The sequence below is a fragment of the Thermobia domestica genome, chromosome 9 (assembly GCF_964235325.1).
Source record: "Thermobia domestica chromosome 9, izTheDome1.hap1.1, whole genome shotgun sequence".
Classification (NCBI taxonomy): Eukaryota; Metazoa; Arthropoda; class Insecta; order Zygentoma; family Lepismatidae; genus Thermobia; species Thermobia domestica.
In genome coordinates, this window is record NC_137462.1 from 178,913,340 (window position 1) to 178,938,747 (window position 25,408).

A 25,408-nucleotide genomic window follows, 5' to 3' on the forward strand; every position below is an offset into this window, starting at 1 on the left:
ATGGAAGGGGTATAGACGAAAAAATATGCAAAATCCATTTTTCAATTATGTCAGGAAACGAAGAAAATGTGACGCCCTTATGTTTCAGAATTGTTGAACTTTTTTTTTTTTTGAGGAAGGGGGGGGGGGGAATTTCACTCATCTGCTGTAAGTAGTGACTGCTGCTGTTAACCATTGTTTTCTTTCATTTTGCATTTACACATCCTATCCTCTTTCAAGTTCGGTTCCACATGCCATTTCATTTAGTTTCATATGTTCTGTTCGATTAAATACACATTCCTCAATCTCTTATAATATGTCCAAATTAACAAAACGGTTCTCTTGCTTTCTCTCTAATAATGATGATTTAGATTTCAAGAGAGTTAATTTTAAATAAACTTGCAACCAATTTGTTAATTACTACGAGCATTGAGTTCTTCCTCATTGTGTGTTAATATATATTCTTCAGTGTTTACATTCTAATAATAATAAATATTTATGCCAAAATTAGATATAATTGCAGTATAAGAAGGTTCAGTAGGTAATAAAGCAGTTCAAGCCAATATCTTACTTCAATCTGTATCGTAGATTACAATTATCGTTAAAAGAACAATTCGATTACAATTGAATATGCGCATCCACAATTGATTTTATCTAGGTAGAATGGATAGGGATGCGCACGAGACAAGATTTGAGGCCGTCTCGTCTCGACAATATGCTGTAAAAGTGAGGTCTCGACTCGAAAAATGTATATTTTTCTATTGGAAGAGCTGTGTCTCGACTCGAATTTTGTCAGGAAAATTCTGTCTCGACTCGACTCTGCGCATCCCTAAGGATGGACAGTTTGAAGAGCCCAGTATTCCAAAGCTGGCGGGGTAACCAATTACACTATTACCCAACATCTATTTCAGATACAACCATTATTATACACTTCATTTTCACAAGTTGCTTCTTATAATAACTATATCGATTTCCTACTTAAATTCAATTATAGATAATTGTTTCTTATGTAGCAGCTAATATTCGTGCTATACAGTATAAAACAAGTACACATTCAATGTAAATAAATAAAAATGTAAGATATTACAGATTACTGGCATTGCCATTTAATCCGATTTTAAGCAGTAAATTAATAATTTTCTAAATAATTGTTCAAATTGCTTTATAAGAATCCAGATTCTGAGGTACCCTAGGTTTTTGTAATGCAAAAAAATACAAGCATATATATATAGAGAGAGAGAGGTGCATTTTAGGGGACTTCCGGGCTTGATCCCACCCCTCCGAAATTTTATGTTTATTCAAATAAAATATTGTAAAGTGAATTAAATATCTTGTAGAATGTTCACATTTCCAAGAATGAAGTTAGCAAAGCAACCCGAAATATATATATGAATAATTTTCATTTTGGACGTGTGGTTTTAGGTATTCAACTGTGTTCACATTTCTCATTTTAGCGTTTCCGTATATGAATTATGGACATGGCGGGCTAGTAAATGTGACAGGGATTTGAAAAGTGACAGTTCGTCGGATAATGTGTTTCCAATCACTTCACAGTAGAAATTTATATTTATAAAAAAGTTCTCAGATATTTTTTTAAACAAAAGGAAGAAAAGCTTTAACTTTCTGCATGGAGGCTCGAACCGTCGCCCTTCGTTTCAGAAATGTCAGTAGCAGTACTAAACCCGCTTGACCACAGACGCAACTTACAAGAGATTGTGTTATAATATTGATAATAGAATCACTCCAAGCACAGGTTCCTACTTGGAGGTTTAAATATCCATTTTCTGTCGTTTTCAGCAATTTCTACTTAAGATAATGGTTGATTTTGCATATTGGAACTGTGCAATCAATAATAATCTCAGAAATAAGTAGTTTGATTTTGTTTTTACATTTTCACATCGCTCGGATGACAGTACGGTTTGCAGCTAGTGTCTATATAAAGAACGGCGGGAACATGCAATTCCCCATGTGTACAGATCTGCGGGAATTGTGACGGATCTAGGCTCACTTTTTCGGACCTAGTTTCTGAACGAGTTTCCAGTTTTTTGTGAACAGATGTATACCAATCTGAAAATGGAATAACGTCCATTTAATGTAGAATATCCCAAGGAAACTATGCGTTGAATTAAACGGTCCAGCAACCGTCCAGTCATTGGAAATAGTATGTGATGCCCCATTGTAGTAAATGATAGGCGATATGTAGACCAGTCACAAACTTAATGTTTTTTACTCCATCTATTTTCAACCTTGAAGGTTAGTTTCGAACTTACGTACAAACTGTATCACATACTGGTTCAAAATATTGCATTTTATTTTAAATAAAATTAACTTTGAATCATTGATATAAAGAAATCCTATTTTAATCGTGATTTAAATATCTAGTTTAAATCAACTAAGCTCAATGAATAAGGATACTGAGATTTGAATCCAAATTCATAATTTAACAAGTCAGCCCTTCATACTTGCATATATTGCTATAGGGTCTGTACAACGTATTTACTATACCGCTACTTAAAGACACTTCATGATCTAGGATTTGGAGGTCACCGATACAAAAATTCAACATAATTTTAAACCATTAGAAGTATACTTCCATCTCACCAAAGCAACATTAAATTGGTGATATACAATGTGTAATACTTCCGTAATTGATTAAACTTTTAACTGATCTAATATATTCCACAAATATGTTCAGAATTACGTTAATAATACTTATGGGTAAATCCACATGAATTCAACCAATGATGGTTGCTGATAAAATTTATTACTTTTTATTTTTGTATAGGAAGCTATAGATTTAGAGAGTTGAAAACAAGCATTCATTCATTTTCTGATGCTCAGTTTTCTTTTGAGAGGTCTTTTGTATACGCGTGTAAGCCTTTTCTGCACTTTACAAAAGGTTGCGGAAAACGCTGTAGCTCTGTTATTTTCGAAGATATTGATTTCAATAACCATTTGAGAGAGAATTAAATGTGCCACATTTTATGTCCAATCTACATTAAAGCTACAATACTTCTTTTAAAAAATAATATTTAAAAAAATGAAGCCAACGTTCGAAACATGCAAATTGTCATTTTTGACACTAAAAATTATAAACAAAAGAAAATATAAAACTCAACATTAATTTTCCTTTCTTGAGGATAGGCATACTACTTCCAGAAAAGTTTGATGCCTGCCTCATCCTCTTTTCGTTATTGGTCTTTAAACGTTGCGATTTTTCGAAAATCAGCTGTTTATCTCAAAAGGGACACATTGAAAGAATCTAAAATTTTCACAAATAATCTTTATTTGCATAGCGATAATGGTTAAAATTTGATCATTGAGACTTGACTAGTTTTAGACTAAACTGATGGTTCATTCTACAACTATATGTTAAGTATTAAAATAAATAGTTCAGTTTGTAACGATATTTTACTGGTAATTGTGCATGTTTATTGTAACCATATTTTACCGGCATAAACTAATTGTTAATCATGTTTTGAAGGAAATAATTATTAAAAAATAAATGCTGTTTTGTTTTATGTAGTTTTAAAAAAAATCTTTAAAACGGCGCGCTCAAAAAACCTCCAGCTGCTCCTTTTATAGTGCAGCTATGACATCTGCTGTTGACCTCAACTTCCAAATAAACCATAAACGATACATGTGTGTGTTTTGATATAATGCACTGATGCCATTACTAAAGGCCGTTTACAAGTTTGGATATTTTACCGATTATTCCTAGATGAATGTATATGAATTTCAGGTAGATTGGATAGATTGAGACTTAAGAGTAGGAATATTGCGAAGGGCAGCAGGAAAGTTTTGCAATAGAACAGAACGGATCATCACAGGAGTTTTCAACTTAGTGTGTGTTTAGACTAGTGTTGTAAAATTTTCGGAAATTTTGAACCTGCTGGTAAAAAATCGTTTTTTTTTCGGTTTCTTTCCGGAAAAATTGGAAAAATAACAAAAATCTTTGTATTAGCTTAGTTTTACTAGTAATGGAACAGTTTTTTTTTTTTCGTACGCGTCAAAAATGTAAGTTGAGAAATTTCAATATTGTGAATATTTAAAAAAAGAAGCATTCGAAAATAAAACGATTGTAATTATTCTTGAAAATTAGTAGTCTGCACTCATTTCCTTTATGTGCCTTTTAGTCGTTTTCTCCTGGTTGTGCATTAATTACAGAACTTTTGCAATTGCATTCACATCTACCATCATGAAGCGTTTCTGTTGCAACAGATAGGGCTCGTAAGTGAAACTGAGTTCTTAATGCGCTCTTTGATCTGGTAAAATTTTGTTAATTTTAACCAAATTACTTCTTAAAAGAAAGAGCAGTAGGCAAATTTCACTAATACTCATGCACTAAGACATATAATTACTATTATTTAATATTCAAATACAGACTAATATAAATTATATGTACAAAATTTTTATATGTAAATAAATACCTGTTTTCTAGTGAAACAAATTATCTATATATATAAAAATGAAAGTGACTATATTTGTAACTTAACAACTCTTGAACCACCAGACTGATCTCGATAAAAACTTTCAATACAGATGAGGTTCGGGCCTAGCATGGATTTTACCATTTCACTTTGAAGGTAGAACTTTAAGGAAGAAAGTGCGGATATATATTGAAAATTACCGATCTTAGTGTCGAACACACAGTTTTCGGGGTTGCTGAGATGAACAGTGACATTTTCGATGAAGCTTAAATTCAAATTCAGCACTGCAACTTGGGGGAAGGAGAGGGGATATATATATATATATATATATATATATATACACGATAGGATCGAAAATGACCAATATTAGTGTCAAATCCATAGTTTTTGGGGTTGCTGAGATGAACAATAGCACACCCGATTGTGTTTAAATAAAATAAAGATTCAGGCCCGCAACTTAGAGGTGGGGAAGGGGAGATTTATATAAATGATTGAAAATAGCCGATATCAGTGTCGAATCCGTAGTTTTCGGGGTTGCTGAAGTGAACAGTAACACTTTCGATGCGTTTAAATCCAAATTTATTCCCGCAAATTGGGGGAGGGAGGAGATATATAATGCAGAATCGATATTAGTGTGAATCCATAGTTTTCAGGGCCGCTGAGAAGAACAGTGACATTTCCGATGCAGTTTAAATCCTAGTTCAACGCCTAAACTTTAGGAAGAGGGTGATATCAAAAATGACTGATATTAATGTCGAATACATAGTTTTTGGGGTCACTGAGATGAACAGTGACACTTCTAATGTCTTCAATTCCACATTCAGCGCCATGACCTGTGGGCGAGGGAGAAGGGATATATATATATATATATATAAATGATCGAAAATGACCGATATTACTGTCGAATCCATAGTTTTCGCGGTTGCTGTGATGAACAGTAACACTTCCAATGCCGTTTAAATACAAATTCAGGCTCGCAACTTGGGTAGGAAGAGAGATATAAAAGTGACTCAAAATGGCCGATACTAGTATCAAATCAATAGTTTTCGTGGTCGCTGAGATGAGCAGTGACATTTCAGATGCCGTTTCGAAATTCATCCCCGCAACTCGGGGACAGGGAAATATACTGTATAAATATGATCGAAAATGGCCATATTAGTGTCGAATCCATGGTTTTTGGGGTGGCTGAGATGAACTGTGACACTTTCGATGCCGTTTAAATCCAAATTCAGCCCCTATTAGTATTCCTAAAGGGGGAGGGTGACAATGTAGAAGTAATTGAAAATGATTGATTTTAGTGTCGAATTCATAGTTTTTGGGGTCCCTAAGTTCATTGGTGACAGTTTTGGTGCCTTTATACCCAAAATGAAACATTCTCCCCGTGTGAAGAACGGGGTATTCTGCTAGTCTTTAATAATAACGAACGGAAGTTTCACATGTTAAATTCTTTAATATATTTGTCGCTGCTCAAATTTACGCACTTGTGCGATGTATGTGTGTATATGTAAATAAGATAATCTCTCTTTTTGAGTTGTTCGAAAAGTATACAAATAATAAAGAGGAATTTTTAACAGAAATCAGAAAACTAAAAAGTAAATTAAAAGCTGTTGCTTTAAGTATTTTTCTTGCTACCGAAATACGTTGTATATATGCTGCAGACACGTTACAGCAAATAAGATTAGCATCAGGCGAAGAAATAGTTTTTAAATTATATTTTCCGGGTTTTGCCAATATTTCTGAACAAAAATTTTTTCTAATGGGTTCAAAATTTCCGCAAATTTTACACTGCACAAGGAAGATACGTATCTTCATAAAATATATATATTTGATTTTATCATGCTGGTATTAAGTAAACTGATTCTGGCCCCGTTATATTTTAACACTTCCCTGCCTAAAACGGTAACTTTATTAGATTACTTAAGATAATTTAAATGTGTCTATATTAATTTACCTAACTAGAATTGTATTTTAGTATCTTTTGTAGCCATAATTCCATTCCATCACGGTTCTAACTTTAAAGGAGTGGTGTAAATATATTTGTTGCCACAAAATTTCCCTATTCTAATACAAGAAACATAACTACTCAATGATCTTAACTGTAAACTAATAAATATAAAATAGTTTTAATTTTAAAAGCATAATGAAGTAAAATATTCGAAAATTCAAATTTTCCCAATTTTCCCGTATTTTCCAAGCTCGGGAAAAAACTGTTTTTTACCCAAAATCTCCAGTTTTTTTTCCAGGCCTTTACAACACTAGTTTAGACATGTCCAAATCTGTACTGTACAAGCTCTAGTCATTGTCTTAGTGTCAGTTGATTTTCAGCTGTGTTAGTGAAATAGATGGAGATGTCGTCGTGGTCAGAAACTGAATACCTTGCAATTTTGCGCTACAATTTTGCACGTGGTTTAAGCGTTGATCACTGTTAAAGGAAATGACTCCTGTGCTTGGGGAGGATTGTCCTTATTGTACAACGATATTTAGATGGTACCGAGAGTGTCAAAATGGAAATTTCAGCCTTGAAAACGCTCCAAGGTCAGGTGGGCCATCTTCATTTGTGACTGAATAAAACATTGCTGCAGTAAGGAAAATGCTTGAGACAGACAGGTTACATAATATCAAATAGAGGTATGCTTGGACATTAATGCACCAGCAGTTCGTGTTATTCTCCGCAATCACTTTCGAGTTAGGAAGCTTTGTACCCTTTGGGTACCATATGACTTGACCGACGAACAGATGGCACACCGCGTTTCATGGTGCCGTGAAATGTTGAAAAAATTTAAAAATGGAAAATCTTCCTCTGTGAACAGTATTGTGACAAGTGACGAAACTTGGCTGTATTATTATGACGTCCCGACCAATGCTCAAAACAAAGTGTAAGTTTTCGAAGATGTGTAAGTTTTCGAAGATGAGGAGACCCCGTGGCTATTCGAAAGTTCACATTAGTAAAGAAGAGAACGGTGGCGGTATTTTTTAGTGTGCGAGGAACTGTCGAGCAAGTTGTGTTAAAAAGACAGAAGACAGCACAGGAAAGTGGTATATCGATTAATGTCAGCCTAAAGTTCTTACAGCTCTCACACAGTTGCGCCCAAACTCAAGGATGGTCACATGGTTTCTTCACCACGATAACGCTCCAGCACACCGTTCAAAAGTTTGCTCAGAGTATTTGGCCAGCACTGGACTAAAACTGTTACTGCACCCTCCGTACAGTCCAGATTTCGCTCTCTGTGACTTCGCGCTGTTCTCCCACATGAAGACGCGATGATGCCCTACTAAGGGCTTGGGACGGTAAGTGTGCCCAGATCTCTGCTGAATGATGATAGAGTTTCCTCGACGACTGGTTTCGAAAAATGGAAAAGTGTGAAACGTATGGTGCAAAGTACTTGGAAAAAGTATAAGAAATGAGGTCGTATTGCAAAACTTTCCTAGTGTCCTTTGTACATCTACTGTACAAGAACTAACTCAGTGATTACGCCTCTGGTGTCATTAAGCAGATTTTTCCTTGCAAAGTTCAATTCCTATTTATCTGATATAGCATTCACTAATAATCAACAAGCCAGAACATTGAAAGATGTTTCTGTCTGTATACCAGCAATAATCTGGTATATCAGAAAAATTGAAGTGAGGGAAACAACTTTTTGTTTTTTCTTTTTAATAAACTTTATTCATCCACCTGACCCTAGAATTTCTTTTTAAAGCTCTGAGGATGACAATTGTGACTGCCTATTAGTAAGGTCCTAAGGAAACAATATTTAATACAGTTCATAACAGCAAATCGAAGTTTCATTATCAACAAAAAGCTATGTACAGTAAGTAGTCAACTTTTTCAGCACTCACATTTTAAAAAGATAAAAAAAGATTAACAGTTGTTGTGTTTTTACTTCAAGTGGTAACTATATAAGTATATTATAGGAATGTTACTAATACAAGGTGGCCCAAAGTAGGTATACAGTACCGTACTGATCAGCTCATTTCTTCTTGTTATCCGTGAGGTAGACTTAAGTTTCTTTATTATTTGTTCTTAATGTGATTTAACTTATATCTTACGCTCGGAACAGCCGAAGCAAATAAACCCATAAACTAGATGTTACACTTGATCAATACAGGGGTGTATACCTACTTTTGGGCCACCCTGTATATTACAATGGACTCTCTCTTAACTGCCCACCTTCCAAGATAAGTCATTTTCGTTATGAGCCGCGCTCGGTGCTCCACAACAATAAATATATACACAACAATAATAAAATACAAAACTGTACTTCATTCAGTTTTGTAGCTTCAATAGTATTTTCTTTCAGTATTGTGTTCCTTCAATCAATACCCATACATCGTAAATGACTGTGTGATTTGTGTGACAGTCTAGTGTGCTTTACTCAATATACTATATTTTGCTCATCTGAATGTCATTGGAGCAGCCTGTTGTCGAAACTCCTGATTTTGGTAAGTTACATTTATTTACTTATGGTGATGTATGCCTTTTTTAACCCTATTTTCGTTATTCGACCAGAGCCCAGTCCCGTGGTGATCTGTTAAAAAGGAGTATATTGTATTTAGATTTTCAATACAATTTTTACCATGTTTGCACAGTACACCATTTCTTAAGTTCACGCCACATCAAAAGCAAACCGCAACTCGTCAAGTATCAGTGATTGAATTTTACCTACTTGTTACTACGCAAATAACAATTGTTTGCTGAAAATTTGGGACTTTTTCAGTGTGTCCCTCTTGAGATATTTTACCATGAGTACTGCTGCCTTTCGAAAAATCGCAATGTTTGAAGACCCGTAAATTCGAAAATATTTGCCTGTAGTAGGCTTCAATGTGCACTGGACAAAAATTGCTGTTAATGTATTCAATTCACTTTCAATCTCTGTGGGGTTTTCTCGGAGTATCCATTCCAGTTTCCTCCCACATTCTCATCCCACCGACTCTTTCATAATTATTCATTTGCCTTAATTATCCGTCTCCCTTAGCCTAAAAAGCATAATCGTAGTACATTAAACTGAAAAATTCCATTTCATTTTCAACTCTCTTTTGAACGGTTTTCGTTTGAAATCGGTATCTTTATAAAATTAAAAAAAAAGAAACCGCAATACACAATTCATCGTAAACCTCTGTAAAGTGCACAATAGGTTTACGCGCCTATATAAAATGGCTGCTCAAAAGGAAACTGAGCAACAGACGTGAATACAGCACAGATATTAAAAAAATAAATTTTTGTTAGCAACCTCCTTTCATTTGAAATTGGTGATTTCAAATGGACTGACCATTATAAAAAAGCTTTTATTTCTATTACACACTGCTTAGCAGTATTTTACAGTTATAACTATATGGTACTACTTACCACCTGATGATCCAATTCGTTTCTGACGTTCTTTATATGCTCGAAGATCAGAAGAAAACAATGAATCTTGGGGAGCTACATTATTTTCAGCCGTGGGCATCACCATATGGGATACTGGAGGAGCATACGATGACGAGTCTAAGCTAGTAGCATTTTGAGGGATTGGAGGCACTGAAGGATAAAGGTTGTACGCAGAATTAGACTGCTGATTATATGGTGATTGATATGATGACTGAGTGGTCAATCCAGAATAATGAACGGGATGTGTATAGGGCATTGACGACCCTACATGTGAATGTATAGTAGAAGGAACAACCATTGAAGGTGGTAGATATGTTATTATTCTTGACGTTGGTGGAGTTATTACAGGAGGAGGTACTGTTGTATCAACAAGAGGGATACTCATTGTGGGAGGTGGTGCCACTGCAGGAGATAAAGTTGTCATACCAGTAGGATGTGCAGTCAGAGACGGAGGTGGTTCTGTAAGATTAGGTGGTGGGACTGTTGTAGGAGGTAGGATTATTTGGTTAACGCCAGGTGACGCAGATGAAGCAGAAGCAACTGGCTCTGAAATGTTAGGTTTAGTTTGATCGCTACTACTCGTGGATATCATAGTTGTAGAAGACACAGGAATCTGAGGGGATGGTGATGCAGATGGCGATGGTGATGCTTTAGTAGCAGATTCTACTGTTGCTTTCATTGATGATGGTGTTGTTTTCTGAATTTCATTTGTCTTTCCTAACTTTTGACCCAATGAGGAAGATTTCGCTGCAATACCTACAAAAGAAATGAAACACAATACTCCAAATTAAAATATACCATTAAATATATTACGAAAGAGTCCTCTATACTATTATCGAACACTAACTTTGAAAAGCAATAACAGGAAAAAGCGTACGATCTATGTTTCAATAATAATAATAAAACACACCTTAAAATGATTTAATCGATTAATATTACGTTTTCTTCTTTGTTTAAATTATGAATATGGGTAATGAAACTGTGCTTTATTAGAATAAATTAAGAACTACACACACACACAATCTTTCAAATCTTTCACACTAGTATATTACGCAAATTAATTTTCAGACTAGCATAATTTATGTTCGGTCGTTCAGAGGAGCTGACCGTGACACTGATCACTACCTGGTAGCAGCGATAATAAGAGAGATTATCGTTGAATAGAGGAAATATTCAACATCTGAAAATGGAGAGGTTTAATTCAAAGAAATTAGAGGAAAGCCTGGCGAAAGGGGAATACCAGATTGAAGTGTCCAATAGATTCTCGGTTTTAAAAGGTTCTGAATGCACTAATGTTGAGGATACTTGGGTTGAAATTAAAGCTACCATTATATATATATATATACAGGGTTCATTATGAAAGTAATGAGCATTGCTTTAGAAAAACTATTTTATTGTTCCGATTGTTACAAATCTTTAAAATTCCTCAAAATACGCTCCTTCTGCATCGATTCACTTCTGGAGACGTGTTTTCCACGCCTGGAAAGCATCTTTAAAGTCCTCGGCTGGAATGGCTTTTAAAAACCTTGTAACATGGGCTTGAATGTTCTGCACGGAGTCCCAATGTTTTCCTTTGAGGTGTCTCTTCAAACGGGGAAACAAAAAAAAGTCACTAGGAGCCAGGTCAGGACTATAAGGGGATGGGGGACCACTGGGGTTCTGCTCCGGACCAGGAAGTCGACGACGGTAAAGGCGGTGTGACTTGGTGCATTGTCGTGGTGGAGTTTCATTGAGTCTTTGATGTCACTTCGAACGCGGGCGACCTTGCGTTTTAGTCTCTTCAGCACTTCTAGATAAAATTCTGCCATGACAGGTTGTCCTGGTGGCACAAACTCGAAATGGATAATTTCTCGAACGTTGAAGAAGACAATGAGCATGGTTTTGATTCGGGATTTGCTCATGCGTGCCTTTTTGGGGCGGGGGGAGGATGAGGTGTGCCACTCCGCACTCTGCCTTTTGGATTCTGGATCGTATTCGAACATCCAGGATTCGTATCTAGTTACGACCGAGTCTAAAAAGTCCGGATCACTTTCATACAATGCCAACAACTCCTTGCAGCGCAAAACTCGAAGTTCTTTTTGTACGTTCGTCAACACCTTCGGCACAAGCTTCGTACAGACCTTTCGCATTTGCAGGTCCTCGGTCACTTCCCATGTACCGCAAATGATGACATGTTTACGGTGTCCGCGATTTGTTGAATGCTCACACGCCGGTCTGAGCGCAACACTTCACGCACACGGTTAACGTTGTCGTCGGTTCTGGCCGTTGTTGGGCGTCCAGAACGGGGCTCGTCGGCGACCTCCTCTTGACCCTCCTTGAACGACTTGTGCCATTTTCCTACCTGGGATCTTGACAAACACTCCTGCTTGTAGGCCTCTTTCTGGTAAGTTTCCGTAGCATTCTTATCCAAGTTGGGGCAAAATTTTATGGCGTAGCGTTGTTCGAGCGAACCCTCCATCGCGCCGTGTTAAAACTTGTAAAAACGTGCTTCACGCGGATCGACAGTCACACGCTGTCACTGCTCGCAGCAGACTGACTCCGGGCGCGTTTGGAAGGACAGACCACCCACTACTTTTTCCGCGCCAGCAGCGCGCGCTGCAATGGATTGTTGAGTCAGGGTAGCATCATGCTAATTACTTTCATAATGAACCCTGTGTGTATATATATGTAAACTCGGGCACGTGGAAATACATAGGAACAAACCATGGTTCGACCAGAAATGCATTAAACTCGCAAAGAAGAGAAAATAGGCAAAACTGAATTGGTTACAAAATCCGAACGATATAGCTACACAAAACTTCGTTGACACCAGGCGAGAAACTTCCAAAACTTTTAGAACAAAGAAACGCGATTTTTTCAAAGCTAAAAGTAATAAACTTGAAGCTAATACAAAAAACAAAACATTCGGGTTATGCATAAGGGCATCAACGAATTTAAACAAGAAAAAAAAAACTATCAACCTCGCGCTTAAAAAAAAAATATAAAAATAAATAAATAAATAAATAAATAAAGGCGACGTAAGAATTCTCACTGATACAGGTAGCATTTTGAATAGTTGGAAATATTTCTTTGACGATTTGCTTAACACGCAGCCAAAAACTAATGTTCGTGGAGAAAGAGAAATGTCACTGCAGAATCCCATACTCCTAAGCCTAACAGAACAGAAATAGAAATTTCTTTTTAAAAAATTAAAGAAACACAAATTTCCAGGTGTACACGAAATTCCGGCCTAGTTAATTTTAGTTGGAGAGGAAGAATTATGGAAAAAGATACACAAACTCATTCTCCTTATCTGGAACGAGATAGAATTGTCACAAAAGTGGATAGAATCAATAATTGCTCCAATTCACAAGGCAAGAAAATTGATTGTTGTAAAAATTATCGATGCATGTACCTTCTGTCAACAGCCTATAAAATCCTCTCAAATATTTTGTTAGCAACATTGACCCCATACGCAGATGACAGTATTGGAGATTATCAGTGCAAATTTAGACGAAATAGATCATCGACCAGATATTTACAATTTGGCAAATACTTGAATGAAATGGAAATATTTGGTCTAGGAATTAATTCGTGCGGGTGGACAAGAGATGGCGCAACGAACGGAGCGTCCCACAGTTCCGTGTATCCACACATGTGTTGCAAACCCCTGTCATCGCGTATCGTTCGTAGTATAGGGCAGTGGATTAAAGCGTCAACAACACCAGTTTGTAGTTAAGTGAACATGGCGCAATTTGTGCCTGATAAAGTGTTTTTGCGGGGTGTCCTGCTGCATTACTTTAACATGCAGAAAAGTGCGACTGCAAGTCATCGTATTTTGGTGGAAGTGTATGGTGACCATGCTCTAGCTGAGCGAACGTGTCAGAAGTGGTTTGCACGGTTTAGAAGTGGTGATTTCGGCTTGGCAGACCAAGAGCGAGCTGGACAGCCAAAAAAATTTCAAGACGAAGAATTGACACCATTGCTCGAGCAGGATTCGTGTCAAACGCAGGAACAACTTGCAGCAGCATTAGGCGTTGATCAAACAACAGTCTCCAAACGCTTGAGAGCCATGGGAATGATTCAAAAGATGTCACATTGGGTTCCACATGAATTGAAAGACAGAGACGTTGAAAGACGAAAAACCATTTGCGAATTGCTGCTTCAACGACAGAGCAGAAAGGGGTTTCTGCATCGAATTATTACGGGTGATGAGAAGTGGATCCATTACGAGAACCCTAAACGAAAAAAGGCCTGGGTGAAACCAGGTGAACCAGGTCCATCACAACCAAAACGAGATATTCACTGTGCAAAGGTTATGCTGTGCATATGGTGGGATATGAAAGGTGTGGTGTACTATGAGCTGCTGCAACCGGGTGAAACTATGAATGGAGAACGTTATCGACGACAATTAATGCGTTTGAAGCAAGCTCTGGCCAGAACACGACCAGAATGGGAGAACAGACATGATAAACTTATTGTTCAACATGATAACGCTCGCCCACATGTCGCAAAACCGGTCAAAACCTATTTAGAAAATGTCGGATGGGAAGTTTTACCCCACCCGCCGTATTCACCAGACGTTGCTCCTTCGGACTACTACTTGTTCGATTGCATGAACAACGATTTGATTGGACAGCGGTTTACTTCTTCAGAAGATATCGAAACATGGGTCTCTGACTGGGTCGCTTCCAAGGATGAGGACTTCTTTCGCCACGGAATCCGTACATTGCCTGACAGATGGGCGAAAGTGGTGGCTAGCGATGGACAATATTTTTCTTAAGGTATTTATGTATTTTGTGTTTGTACTACAGCTTCAATGTGTGCGTACCAACCGCACGAATTAATTCCTAGACCAAATACAATACTCCAGTATATAAATTATTGATTTTAAAAAGGCCTACGACTCGGGTAGAAGGGATACATAGTACAACGTTCTTACAGAATTTAGAAACCGAAGAAAGCTAGTTAGATTAATTAAGATGTGTTTAAATTATTCTTAGAATAAAGTCTGACAGTACGAAAATTCCAGGTCCACGAGCTTTCTCGCTTGTATTTTATTATATATATATATATATATATATATATATATATATATATATTTAAGCTCAAAAATTTACTTTCTTCTGTCACGTACGCTTACCATTGTTCAACTTTGTCCATGATTGTACTTTTAGTTCAATATTCTTCAAAGGACATTCAGCGAACAGCGAAAGGAAATGGTGGATGTTTCAAAACTAAATTGTGATTAATTAATTAATTTTTTTTATCTGTAAAACTGCTACGTAATTCAGTCTTTGAAATCGTTGCCAAGCATTGGAAGTCAGCTAGCTTTTGCAATTCAAGGTGTAAGATCGATGAGAGAAGTGCATTCATAGGTACAAGTCCTTACGTATTTCACCACGAGTACAGGAAGTTTCATAACCTCGCCTCGAGTCGAGTATCGAAACTACTGGGCTTTTCAAAAGTCAGGGTAGTAGCATCGAAGACCGATCAGGAAAAACACCTCGTTACTAGTGTGTATTATATGTATCATCAAGACTACATCAATCATCCGAAGGTATGTACAGTTCGCAGCAAAAAACCTGCAACATGAGCATGTACATTTATTGTGAAACTACGCCTAAGAGCGCAGGGATTCAACATAACGTCTAAGCGGCACGAATCACGCCAGGAGTAACCTCGGCATTCTCCCCTGCACATTTATTTTGGAACAAAAGACTTCGTCGTTTCACAATAAACTTACATGCTCATGTTGCAGGTTTTTTTGTTGCGGACTGTACCTGTTTCAAATTTGTCAATGCCTAGTCATGAGTCAGTGCTTGGGAAGTTTCAAATAGATACACCTGAGCTAAAAATTACACACATTAAAAACATTCCCTACAAATCTTATTCTTTCATTTCAATAGAAAAGAGCTGAGTTTGAGTTTTTGAGTTTAACGTCCCTTTCAGCAGCAAGGCTGTATGAGACGGGACCTACTGATTAACGTGGAATCCGAGCAACATGAGCTCCCGCCGGGAATCGAATCCGGGTCTCCTGCGCCAAAGGCCAATAGAAAATATTAATCATGAATATTGGTGTACGAATTATTGATGTCTAGATTATTAAGCAAGTTCTTTATTGTTATAATACGTCCTCTTGCTAAATCACAGATAACTCATAGCATAACTGCACTTCTTAAGGTGTTCCCAGTGCTATGCTAAATGCTGCTTAAATAGTGTGGTGCAGCCAGACAATGTCGAGTGTTTACTGATGCCAGGTAATAAAGGAAGTAATCATGGAATTCTGCTTGGATACTTACTAGAGAAATTAGTTTTCGACCCTTACCGCAATTACGCTTCTCGAACTGCAACGCTAGAATCCAGAAATTTTCTTATTGTGACTACTACAGTAAACGTAAACATTTGGCAACAACGCATTATGGCGTTGTGCTCAAGTTTCATCTCAAAATCTATTTCATTAAATGTAAATTAATATTTAAATAAAATATGAGACATAACGCGAAAAACGGTCAAACAATATATCTATTTCGTAATAAGATCGTTATTTTAAAATACTTTACACATACAAATAGACATTTCGTAAAATTGAGCACTTTTAGTAAGATCTTACAGCAAGTGCCATCTTGTGTGCTCATTGTAAAACGAATCAAATATTTTCTTTTATTTGTTACATTTTTCGATATCAGGAGAGAGAACCACAAATGAATCAGTGTCTTGTGCTGTAGCTGAAACATTACTCTATCTTATAGTATAATATTTATAATATGTAACGTTTCATTGCGCAATAGTTAAGGAAATGAGCTAAAATATGTACTGACTTCCGGGTGGTGATCCTCCTTAAACTGTTGGGCGAATTAAATCTTTATTCTTCACTGAGTAAACCGAGGAAGTAAATTACACATTTAATTTAAGAAAGTTATCATCAAACTTAGCTCTTTTCTCAGTTTAGAATGAAATCATCATCCTGAACCTGAATGATTTTAACCCGAAGCATTGGTTAATTCTTAACAGAGAAAAGAAAATGGTCCTTCAATAATGATCAATAATAATAATAATCGGACAACTTTTATGAAATTTAACGTAAAAAGTTTTTAAAAGATGTAAATCAACGGCGTTTTGTGAAAATTGGCCGATTTTAATCAAACTTGGTTGGTGACTTCTTTGTGGCCTCAGAATCATTCTTACAGTTGAAGTAATTAATACTACGAGGTGAAACCAAAGAGGATTGCCCAAGTTGCAAGTTTGAGCAAATAAATTGCTTCATAATTACCTTCGCCTCGCTTTTACTGTGTATATGAGACTGTTGGTCTCCCGCGCCGAAAGCGCGTACGCTAACCATATAGCCACGAGGTTGTTCAAGAGCAAAAAGAGATTGCGTTGCGGTTAGGATGAGTTCATGATAAAATGTAACTTCGTAATAAATTAAATAAAGAATAGTAATAAACTACGAGTCTTACTCTGATAAAATATATTTACACATACAAGAAAGATAATATACTTTGGTTTGCAAAATAATAATAATAATAATAATAATAATAACAAAACCTAGCTTTTCATTCATTTGGAAGGAAGAACGTTGTGAAAAGACTCATTCTGATATTGATTTTTTTTTCGGTGTTCCGAGTGTTCGGTATTTCGATATTTACGGTATAGTTCGGCATTTCAGAACAATTTCTTCTGGCAAAACTTTCGAATGCCTTAAAAAGTTGATCAAGTTATGCTTATTCCGGTTTTCTTATAAAAATAAAATAAAATAAAATGTCCAATAACAAGAAAACTGCTTCTTTGCTTGTTTCCTAAAGTGCTATGGATTATGATTACGTAAGTTCTACTGGAATGATTGATGTAGTTTTAAAAGTTACTTATGATATGTATATAATAAAATGTAGATGTCATTTGAACCGCTTGACTAATGATCAGAAGTACGAAAAAATAATCCAATTGAAATAAAATTAAATATTCTACACACCTGGCATTTTTCCTATCTTAATTTTCAACTTCTTCTGCAAATCTTCCTTTTTGTCATACTCTGAAAAAAGGACAAAACAAAACAAACTCAACTTACACATTATGATTATCAAGATCATATAATGAACACTGTTCTAGAGAGTACACATTATTTACTTGCTACTGTTGGTTATAAAATCAAACACGTTAAATGCGGGTCAATTTATAAACTTTATACTCGTATGGCTAAAATTTAAAGTTTCTCTCTCATTCTCTCTCCCTCTTTCTTACAAAAATATTTACAAGAAATACAACTGACTTCAGTATACATCAAATCGATAAATTCGGAAACTGCATAGACTGAAGAAATATGAGCACGTAATTTATGGAAAGGTACCTGAAATACATTGCATCAATTGCCCGTTTTGTAATTATAATTATTTTCCGATTGCGAATATTATATTTTGCCAGCGACCGGAAAAACTCCTTCGCAAACTTTCACAATACTAAGTACAGGGCCCATAGTGGTCTGGTCTCTTCAAAATAGTTCAAAAGTGATCAAAAGCACATGAAAAAATGACCAAAATCTCATCAAAAAGTAACTTTAAAACCTTGATGCCAAACTTGGCCATATATTGAATTTTACATTTTTATTTATTTATTTATTTATTTATTTTTTTAATTACCCGCAAACGAAATGCTAACCTTGCTTCTTCTCCACGCTCCAACAGGTAACATATTTTCCTCACAGCACTTTCATCCAGTTTAGTCAAAGATGTAACGACTTTTTTCTTCACAAATTGCAACAACAAACCCTAAGCAACAGTTTGAAGTTTAGAGTATAGTCGATTTCTTCTATAAATGGGCAGTTCGGTAAATTCTTTGAACTTGCCCTGCTGAATTTTACAACAGTATCTCTTCCTCCACCCATAGCTCTTTTAATCGCATTTGTGGGGTTGCAATGTCGAAGCACCCACTGTGTCCCTGCTCTCTCTCTCTCTCTCTCTCTCTCTCTCCCAATACTATCGCTAATGTGAAACAGATGTCAGGCCTCCACTATACATATTGAACAGCAACCTTCTAATCACTGACTAAAAGGACAGCGTTTAGAACTGTGGCAACTAAGTAGTCCACGTGGAGTTGACGAGCAGTTGTAAAATTCTGGAAATGAGGCTTCTGGTTGGCCATTTAGTTATCAGGGGTGTTTTCCACAAGTTCCCGCCAATGATGACTTATTTATGGCAGTAGCCTCCACACGTAGAAGGCGGCATCCTTTATATGCAAATTGCACACGTATAGAAGGAATCGACTATACGGAACATGTACAAGGGGCTCCTCCTCCTGAAGCAGTTCTGTGATATCTCTGAAAAGTTTTGCATTTGAGATGACAAAATTTAACGCGCTTTCGTTGATGGGTCTTTCAAAATTTTATAAATTGATTTGTATTTTCCAATAATCATGAGGATTGATTTCTTTAGGGAAAGAAACTTAAGGAAATACTTCTACAGAGTTCAAGAACCCTTTCACATGATTTCTCAAGTGCAAGCCACCTTGAACTCACATGTTTGATAAATCTATGTTTGTTTGATAAATCTATGCTTAGGCAGTCCTAACTTACGGGCAATCTTAGGGAAATCTTCCCACTTTGATGGCCAACCCTTGAAAAATACTACACATCGATGACAAACCCACCTTGAGAGCAAGAATATGTACTAACTACCCATTGTGCTTTAGAAAGAATAAAGGCTGAAGTGAGAATAAAGCTGACTTGGTTCACATATGGCAACACAGCTGCACATGACGCCAAGTACTGAAGTTTTGAGAAGAATAATAAGTAACAAGTTTCTGCCTTTTTCCACTTATTTTAAAATTTTTCTTAGAAAACTGTCAATGCAAAACATAAATCACACGAAAAAATTACTTTACCCCCCAAAAAGTAACTTAGTGACAAACTTGAAAAAAAGTAACTTACTGACAAACTTGAAAAAAGTAACTTTTAGTGACCAACTTGAAAAAAAGTAACTTTTAGTTAAAAAAAAAAAAAAGTGACTCGCTATGAGCCCTGTAAGTACAGTATACAGTGACCATAATAGCAAAACTTGAAAATATTTCGAGTATATTACAAAAGTTGTGCAGAAAGTCTAAGACTGACCTAGCACCAGTGACAATATCTTAAAATAATAATAATAATAATAATAATAATAATAATAATAATAATAATAATAATAATAATAATAATAATATATTAAGGAGATTATTTTGGAGACTACATATTCATCCTAAAACTGCTTTCTGCCGAGTGCTAGAGTCGCGTTGGTGATTATGGCGCGATTGCTAGTTTTGGCCTTTTGTACATGCTCAGTGTGACGTCACAGCCAAACAGAACAAACGAATAACACACAAAAGAGGCTGAAATCATATACGTTCCTTGCTGAAGAAGCAAACACCCATGGGAAACTTACTACATCCATTTTCTCACAGAAGAGCAAAGATAACTGTGCAAAGCCAGAAAAAACGTTCATTGGAACTGCAAGATATCTTGAGTTGCTGCTAGTTTTAGAAACTATGTATAAATGCAAATTTGAATGAACTGAAGAATAAAATTATCAAAAATTAGTTTACCATAACATACAGTGTTAATGAATACTGTATACTAAATTCGGGTGGTGATTCTGAACACTAAAACACGAAAACAATGTTCATATCAAGTATCTAAAAGATAGCGAGCCTTTAGCGCACGAGATGGTGTTAGTGTCCCATATCTCAAAGTATATTAGTCCCAACGGTTTAGGTATAACATCACTTGACAGCTGAAGCTAGTAGAAGTGCAAGAAACGCTGAAATTCTTCTAATCAGACATAAGGATTGCGGAGCAAAGATGAGTAAGTTCTTATTTCGATAAAGGCGATAACACTGCAGGCTCGTGAAGAAATTGTGTTGTTTATGAGTAAAATATACTAACCAAAAGTAACAGCAAAAAGTGGTTCAGTGCTTTTAGTCTACGATGATCCTCGTAGTGGGCGACCACCAATCACAATAAAAGTGGATGATATTCTTGCAAAAATTGAGCAACACAGACATGTAAAGCAGTTATGACATCGCTAATTAATCTGAACACCCAACACCAAGCAGTGTTACACCATTTGGAGAAAACGGACGACAAAAATAATTTTTACACAACTTGATATAAGCACACGTCGAAAATTGCAGTTTTCGAGTGAGAGACTACTGAAAACGGAAGAAAAGCAACTTTATAGAAATGTTTCTTTGACAAGCAACGTACTCCTGGCTGTTCATGATTCCATCACAGAAAGGAATCTGTTTCATCTAAAACCGCAGACGGGATTTCCCAAATAAAGAAATAAGCATCGAGTGAAAGATAAAATCGCTAGAAAGAGGAATTGTTTGTCGGCAAGTCGATATTCACGCTAACGGCTCACCCATCATAATCTTGATACTCGTCATGTCCAAGATAATTAACAATATAATTGACCAAGGACAACGGTAGTAATTAAACTTAGCCCTGGTTGCTACTCTGCTCGAATCTTAAGTAAAGGAAAGTCTAAACTTGGCCCTGGTTGCTACTCTGTTCGAATTTTAAGTAAAGGAAACTAAATTAAAAAGTAAAAGAACTAATCGTATGATGGTGGAATGCAGTAGGAAAGGAAAGACACCTGCAATTTTATGCTATAGGACTATAAATTAGAAGAATGACTTTACAAAATAATATGAATATTTTCTGGTTCCGAACGCTCATAAAAACACGGTTTCCAAAATAATAATAACTGAATTAAGAGCCCAATTCAAGAATAGTTTCATATAAATGTTCTGATTAGATTACTATCTTGCACAATCTAATCTGGTGACTGAACAAAATGCATTGGAACAAAAGTCAGTGGTTTTACGAGGTGCATTCCAAAACTATAAGCCATTTACGTAAAACTCCACTCATGTTCAATATCTAGGTGAAAAATTTCCGTCATTTTTCAATGTAATTTCCCTCGCAGTCTGTGTATCTACTAGGGTGCCCCTTATTTTGGGTAATTTCTTGTTGTAATACGCACACTCCAAATGTATTCTATGTGACCATAAACACGCATTAGTGAAATAGCAGCTCTCTACGAGAACGTTAACCCGTGCCGACTTGACGACAAAGTCATGAAATGACGTTTCCACATTATATTATAATTTAGAATTTCCAACCGTGATAACGGATAAACTAAAAGAGACCGAGAAACGAAACTTTGCACAAAGCAACTAGAGAAAGGGCGACATCTGCTCGCGTATTGGCAAACAGTACCGGATGAAGTGTTGCCAACCCAAGAGAAAGTTGTATTTTTGTAAATGGAATGACTTAAATTGAATATCATCATTGGAAGCAACGATAAAAAAATAAAGACAAAGGAGATGGTAAACGCAGATCAGTGTTGCAAACTTCTCGAGAAATAACGTGTAATATGTGTTGGCGTACACAGGGAGTGAGGTACTAACGTTTTGTACACCTTAAATCAGATATTGACAAGAACTGTTTGCGCTGACTCTAAGTCTAGAAGGATCCGCTGAACAGCGTTGTCATCATCAGAAGAGAAAAACTGAGTTTGGAAAACATACAACAACTCGGAAAAGGTCGCTAGTGCTGTATGCTTTAAAACCTATAATACAAGGCGGTAGAGCATGAGGAGTAGAACGGTACTTATGTGAGATTGATTACTGACCGAGATATACGATATCTTATAAAAGCTAATAAGTGAGGTTTGTGAAAGGTGGCAACGCTGCACAGCGGGTTGGAATCCCAACACCTGGCTAAAATATGAAAACAGCGTTCAATTTGCATGGGTTTATGTACTAGTGGGATTTTGAGGACGCTGATAACCATGATGACATCAAAAGTAAGAAAAGCCGCCGCTGTGCAGCGTTGCTATCTTTTGCAAACCTTAGTTCTCTGCTTTAACAAGATACCAAACATATCTGTATGTGAGTTATCAATCTCACATAATTACGGCACTACTCCTCATGCTCTTCCGCCTTGCATTAAAGGTTTTGAACAATACAGTACTAGTGACCTTTCCGGAGTTATTGTATTTCTTCCAAATTCAATTTCTCCCATCTGTTGATGGCAACACTTTTCAGCGGATCCTTCTAGACTTAGAGTAAGCGTAAACAGCTCTTGTCAATATCTGATTTAAGGTGTACAAAACGTTAATAGACCCCCCTACCTCACTCTCTGTGTGCGCCAACACATGTTTCCCTTTATTTCTCGAGAAGTTTGCAACACTGATCTGCGTTTACAATCTCTTTTGTCTTTATTTTCATTGTTGATTCCAATGATGATATCCAATTTAAGGCATACTATTTACAAATACAAAACTTTCTCCTGGGTTGACAACACTGTTCATTCAATAACGTTTGACTGTATACGGGCAGATGTCGTCCTCTCTCTAGTTCCTTCGTGCAAAGTTTCGTTTATCTGTCTCTTTTAGTTTCTCCGTTATCACTAATGCATGTTTATGGTCACATAGAATACATTTGGAGTGTGTGCGTATCGCAACACGAAATTATCCAAAATAAAGGACACCCTAGTATCTATGTTTCAAAAGCTTCTGCGAAGTCATTTCGGTCTGTGTGTGTGTGAGATACGGCACTTTCAACGGAACTTCTGAATAAAAATTCCTGTCCTGCAATGAATCCTTGAGTTTGGGAAACAGTCACAAGTCATTTTGAGCAAGGTCTGGGCAATAGGATGGAAGTGGGAAAGATTCTGTGTGTCTGTGTGGCGGTTTACTGTCCCAATGCAGGAGGAACTTATAAGGAGTGGTTGATTTTCTTGTAGCGCATAAGATAATCTCTTCTCGAAAAGTTGAACATATAGCTGCAAAGTAACTGTATGTCCTCTTCGTACAGGATCAACTAGTTATCTCCCCTATCCAAGAATATGACAGAGAATATTTCATTTGAGGGAATCTTACGATTCTTTTGGAGTGGTGAAGAGAAGGAATGTTTCCACTGGTCTGACTCTTATTTGTTTCGGATTGAACATGTATATAAACGTTTCATCCGTAATGATTATAGAGCCTAACACTTGTCCACTGACAGGATTGTTTCTTGTCAGCAGGTCACTGGCAATTGTCTTGCGGCATGTCTTCTTCGCCTCGTCCAACTACTTAGGGTACCAACATGAATGGACCTTTCTCAGCTTCAGGTGGAGAGTCAGTAGCAGTTCCACGGCACTGTGTGAGAATCCTGTTAAGTTGCAGATGTTCTCCACAGTTATCAGTCTGTCCTCCATTACCAGGTTCTCAACACAGCAATGTTTTCAGGGTTTATCACACACAACTTGGACGTCCAATCCTTGATAAATCATCCATTGATCACCCTCCACTTCTGTGAATTCGCGCACACACTTTCGAATAGTATTACCTACAAGTGCAGTGTCTCCACACATTTCCTTCAGCTGACAATAAAAACACACACTCTTTATACCTCATGCAAGCAAAAACTTTATGGCAATTCAATACTACATTCAAGATATCATACCAGTATAGTATTCAAAAAGGCTCTTCTTCAATGACACTTGAAACAAATTACTTCGATTAGAAATCTGCAATTCAAGTAATCTTCAAGTAATCTGCAATTTAAGTCGAAAATTCAATCCTCTGCGATTTCGCTAAACTGCTCTCACGTGTTTCAGACCCACATCAAAATGGTACGTACCACATCATATATGACCACTCTCTGATTCTAACATACTCATTGCTTCGCCGATGCTTTCTGCTAACGATTAAATATAATAGTAATAAAACATACGTACTAGCATTGAAACAAGCATCACATCTATTAACACGTTTGAACCACTGTTATTTGATACACTGTTTTATTTAGTCAGCCATTTTCGGTGATAATAATAATAATAATAATAATAATAATAATAATAATAATAATAATAAAGGTATGCTCTACAAAATCCAGTATCTTTTTTCTATCCGCATATTTGAAATTGGAATGTTCATATTATACTCTTTATCGTCGCATCCATTACTTATTACATTTTGCGAAACAACGCACAACTTACTCCTACCTGCACTCTCTTGCAACTTAATAATGAATTTAATGTACAGAATGTTCCTCCACTAATAGATTAGCGATAATGTCAATACTTAGCCGATTAATAAATAGATCTATAATAGAAAATTGAATTTTATAGCACCAAAACTTCATGATTCATAATGCAATAAATATTCAATATGCGAAAAAGAATATTAAACATTGGCATTACTTTTGCTGGTAACAGCGAACATTAAATTCAGAATGGAACCGAGTATTCTATGAAAATGAAAAGAACAATCTATGAAAATACGAACCTTCACTACATGGGTGCCAGACCATTTTTCTCAACTTTGCATGTAGCATCTCTTCCTCAATGTCATTATTTTCATCAACTGTAAGAAATAATACAAGAAACTTGTTCGAGTTCTCTTAATTATATTGTAAAATGTACAAAAACAAACTTCCTATACCTGCGTTTTTCTCTTACGGCTTCTAAAGCTTCTGTAGGAAAAAATTGCAATTCTTAGTTCTGAACATCTTTCGACATTTTTCAAGCCTCATACAACTACTAATTTTAAGTCTTTTATAACTGAATGTTGTTCTGTATCCACTGAACTTGTGTAACCTCTATAATTTAGTGACTCTCCGCAAGACCCATAAT

General features: G+C 36.3%; 1 protein-coding gene across 3 annotated transcripts in view; it reads right to left on the reverse strand.

The window, feature by feature from the left end:
• The window catches only part of LOC145660470 (uncharacterized), a 164,159-nt gene that overhangs the window by 44,637 nt on the left and 94,114 nt on the right, over positions 1-25,408 (reverse strand). For all 3 annotated transcript variants that reach the window (XM_081725534.1, XM_081725536.1, XM_081725535.1), the window contains exons 6-8: positions 25,062-25,139; positions 17,726-17,785; positions 9,754-10,530 (exon numbers count right to left, since the gene is read on the reverse strand). In XM_081725534.1, the coding sequence (XP_081581660.1) occupies positions 9,754-10,530; positions 17,726-17,785; positions 25,062-25,139 (915 nt within the window). The remainder of the gene's footprint in view (positions 1-9,753; positions 10,531-17,725; positions 17,786-25,061; positions 25,140-25,408) is intronic.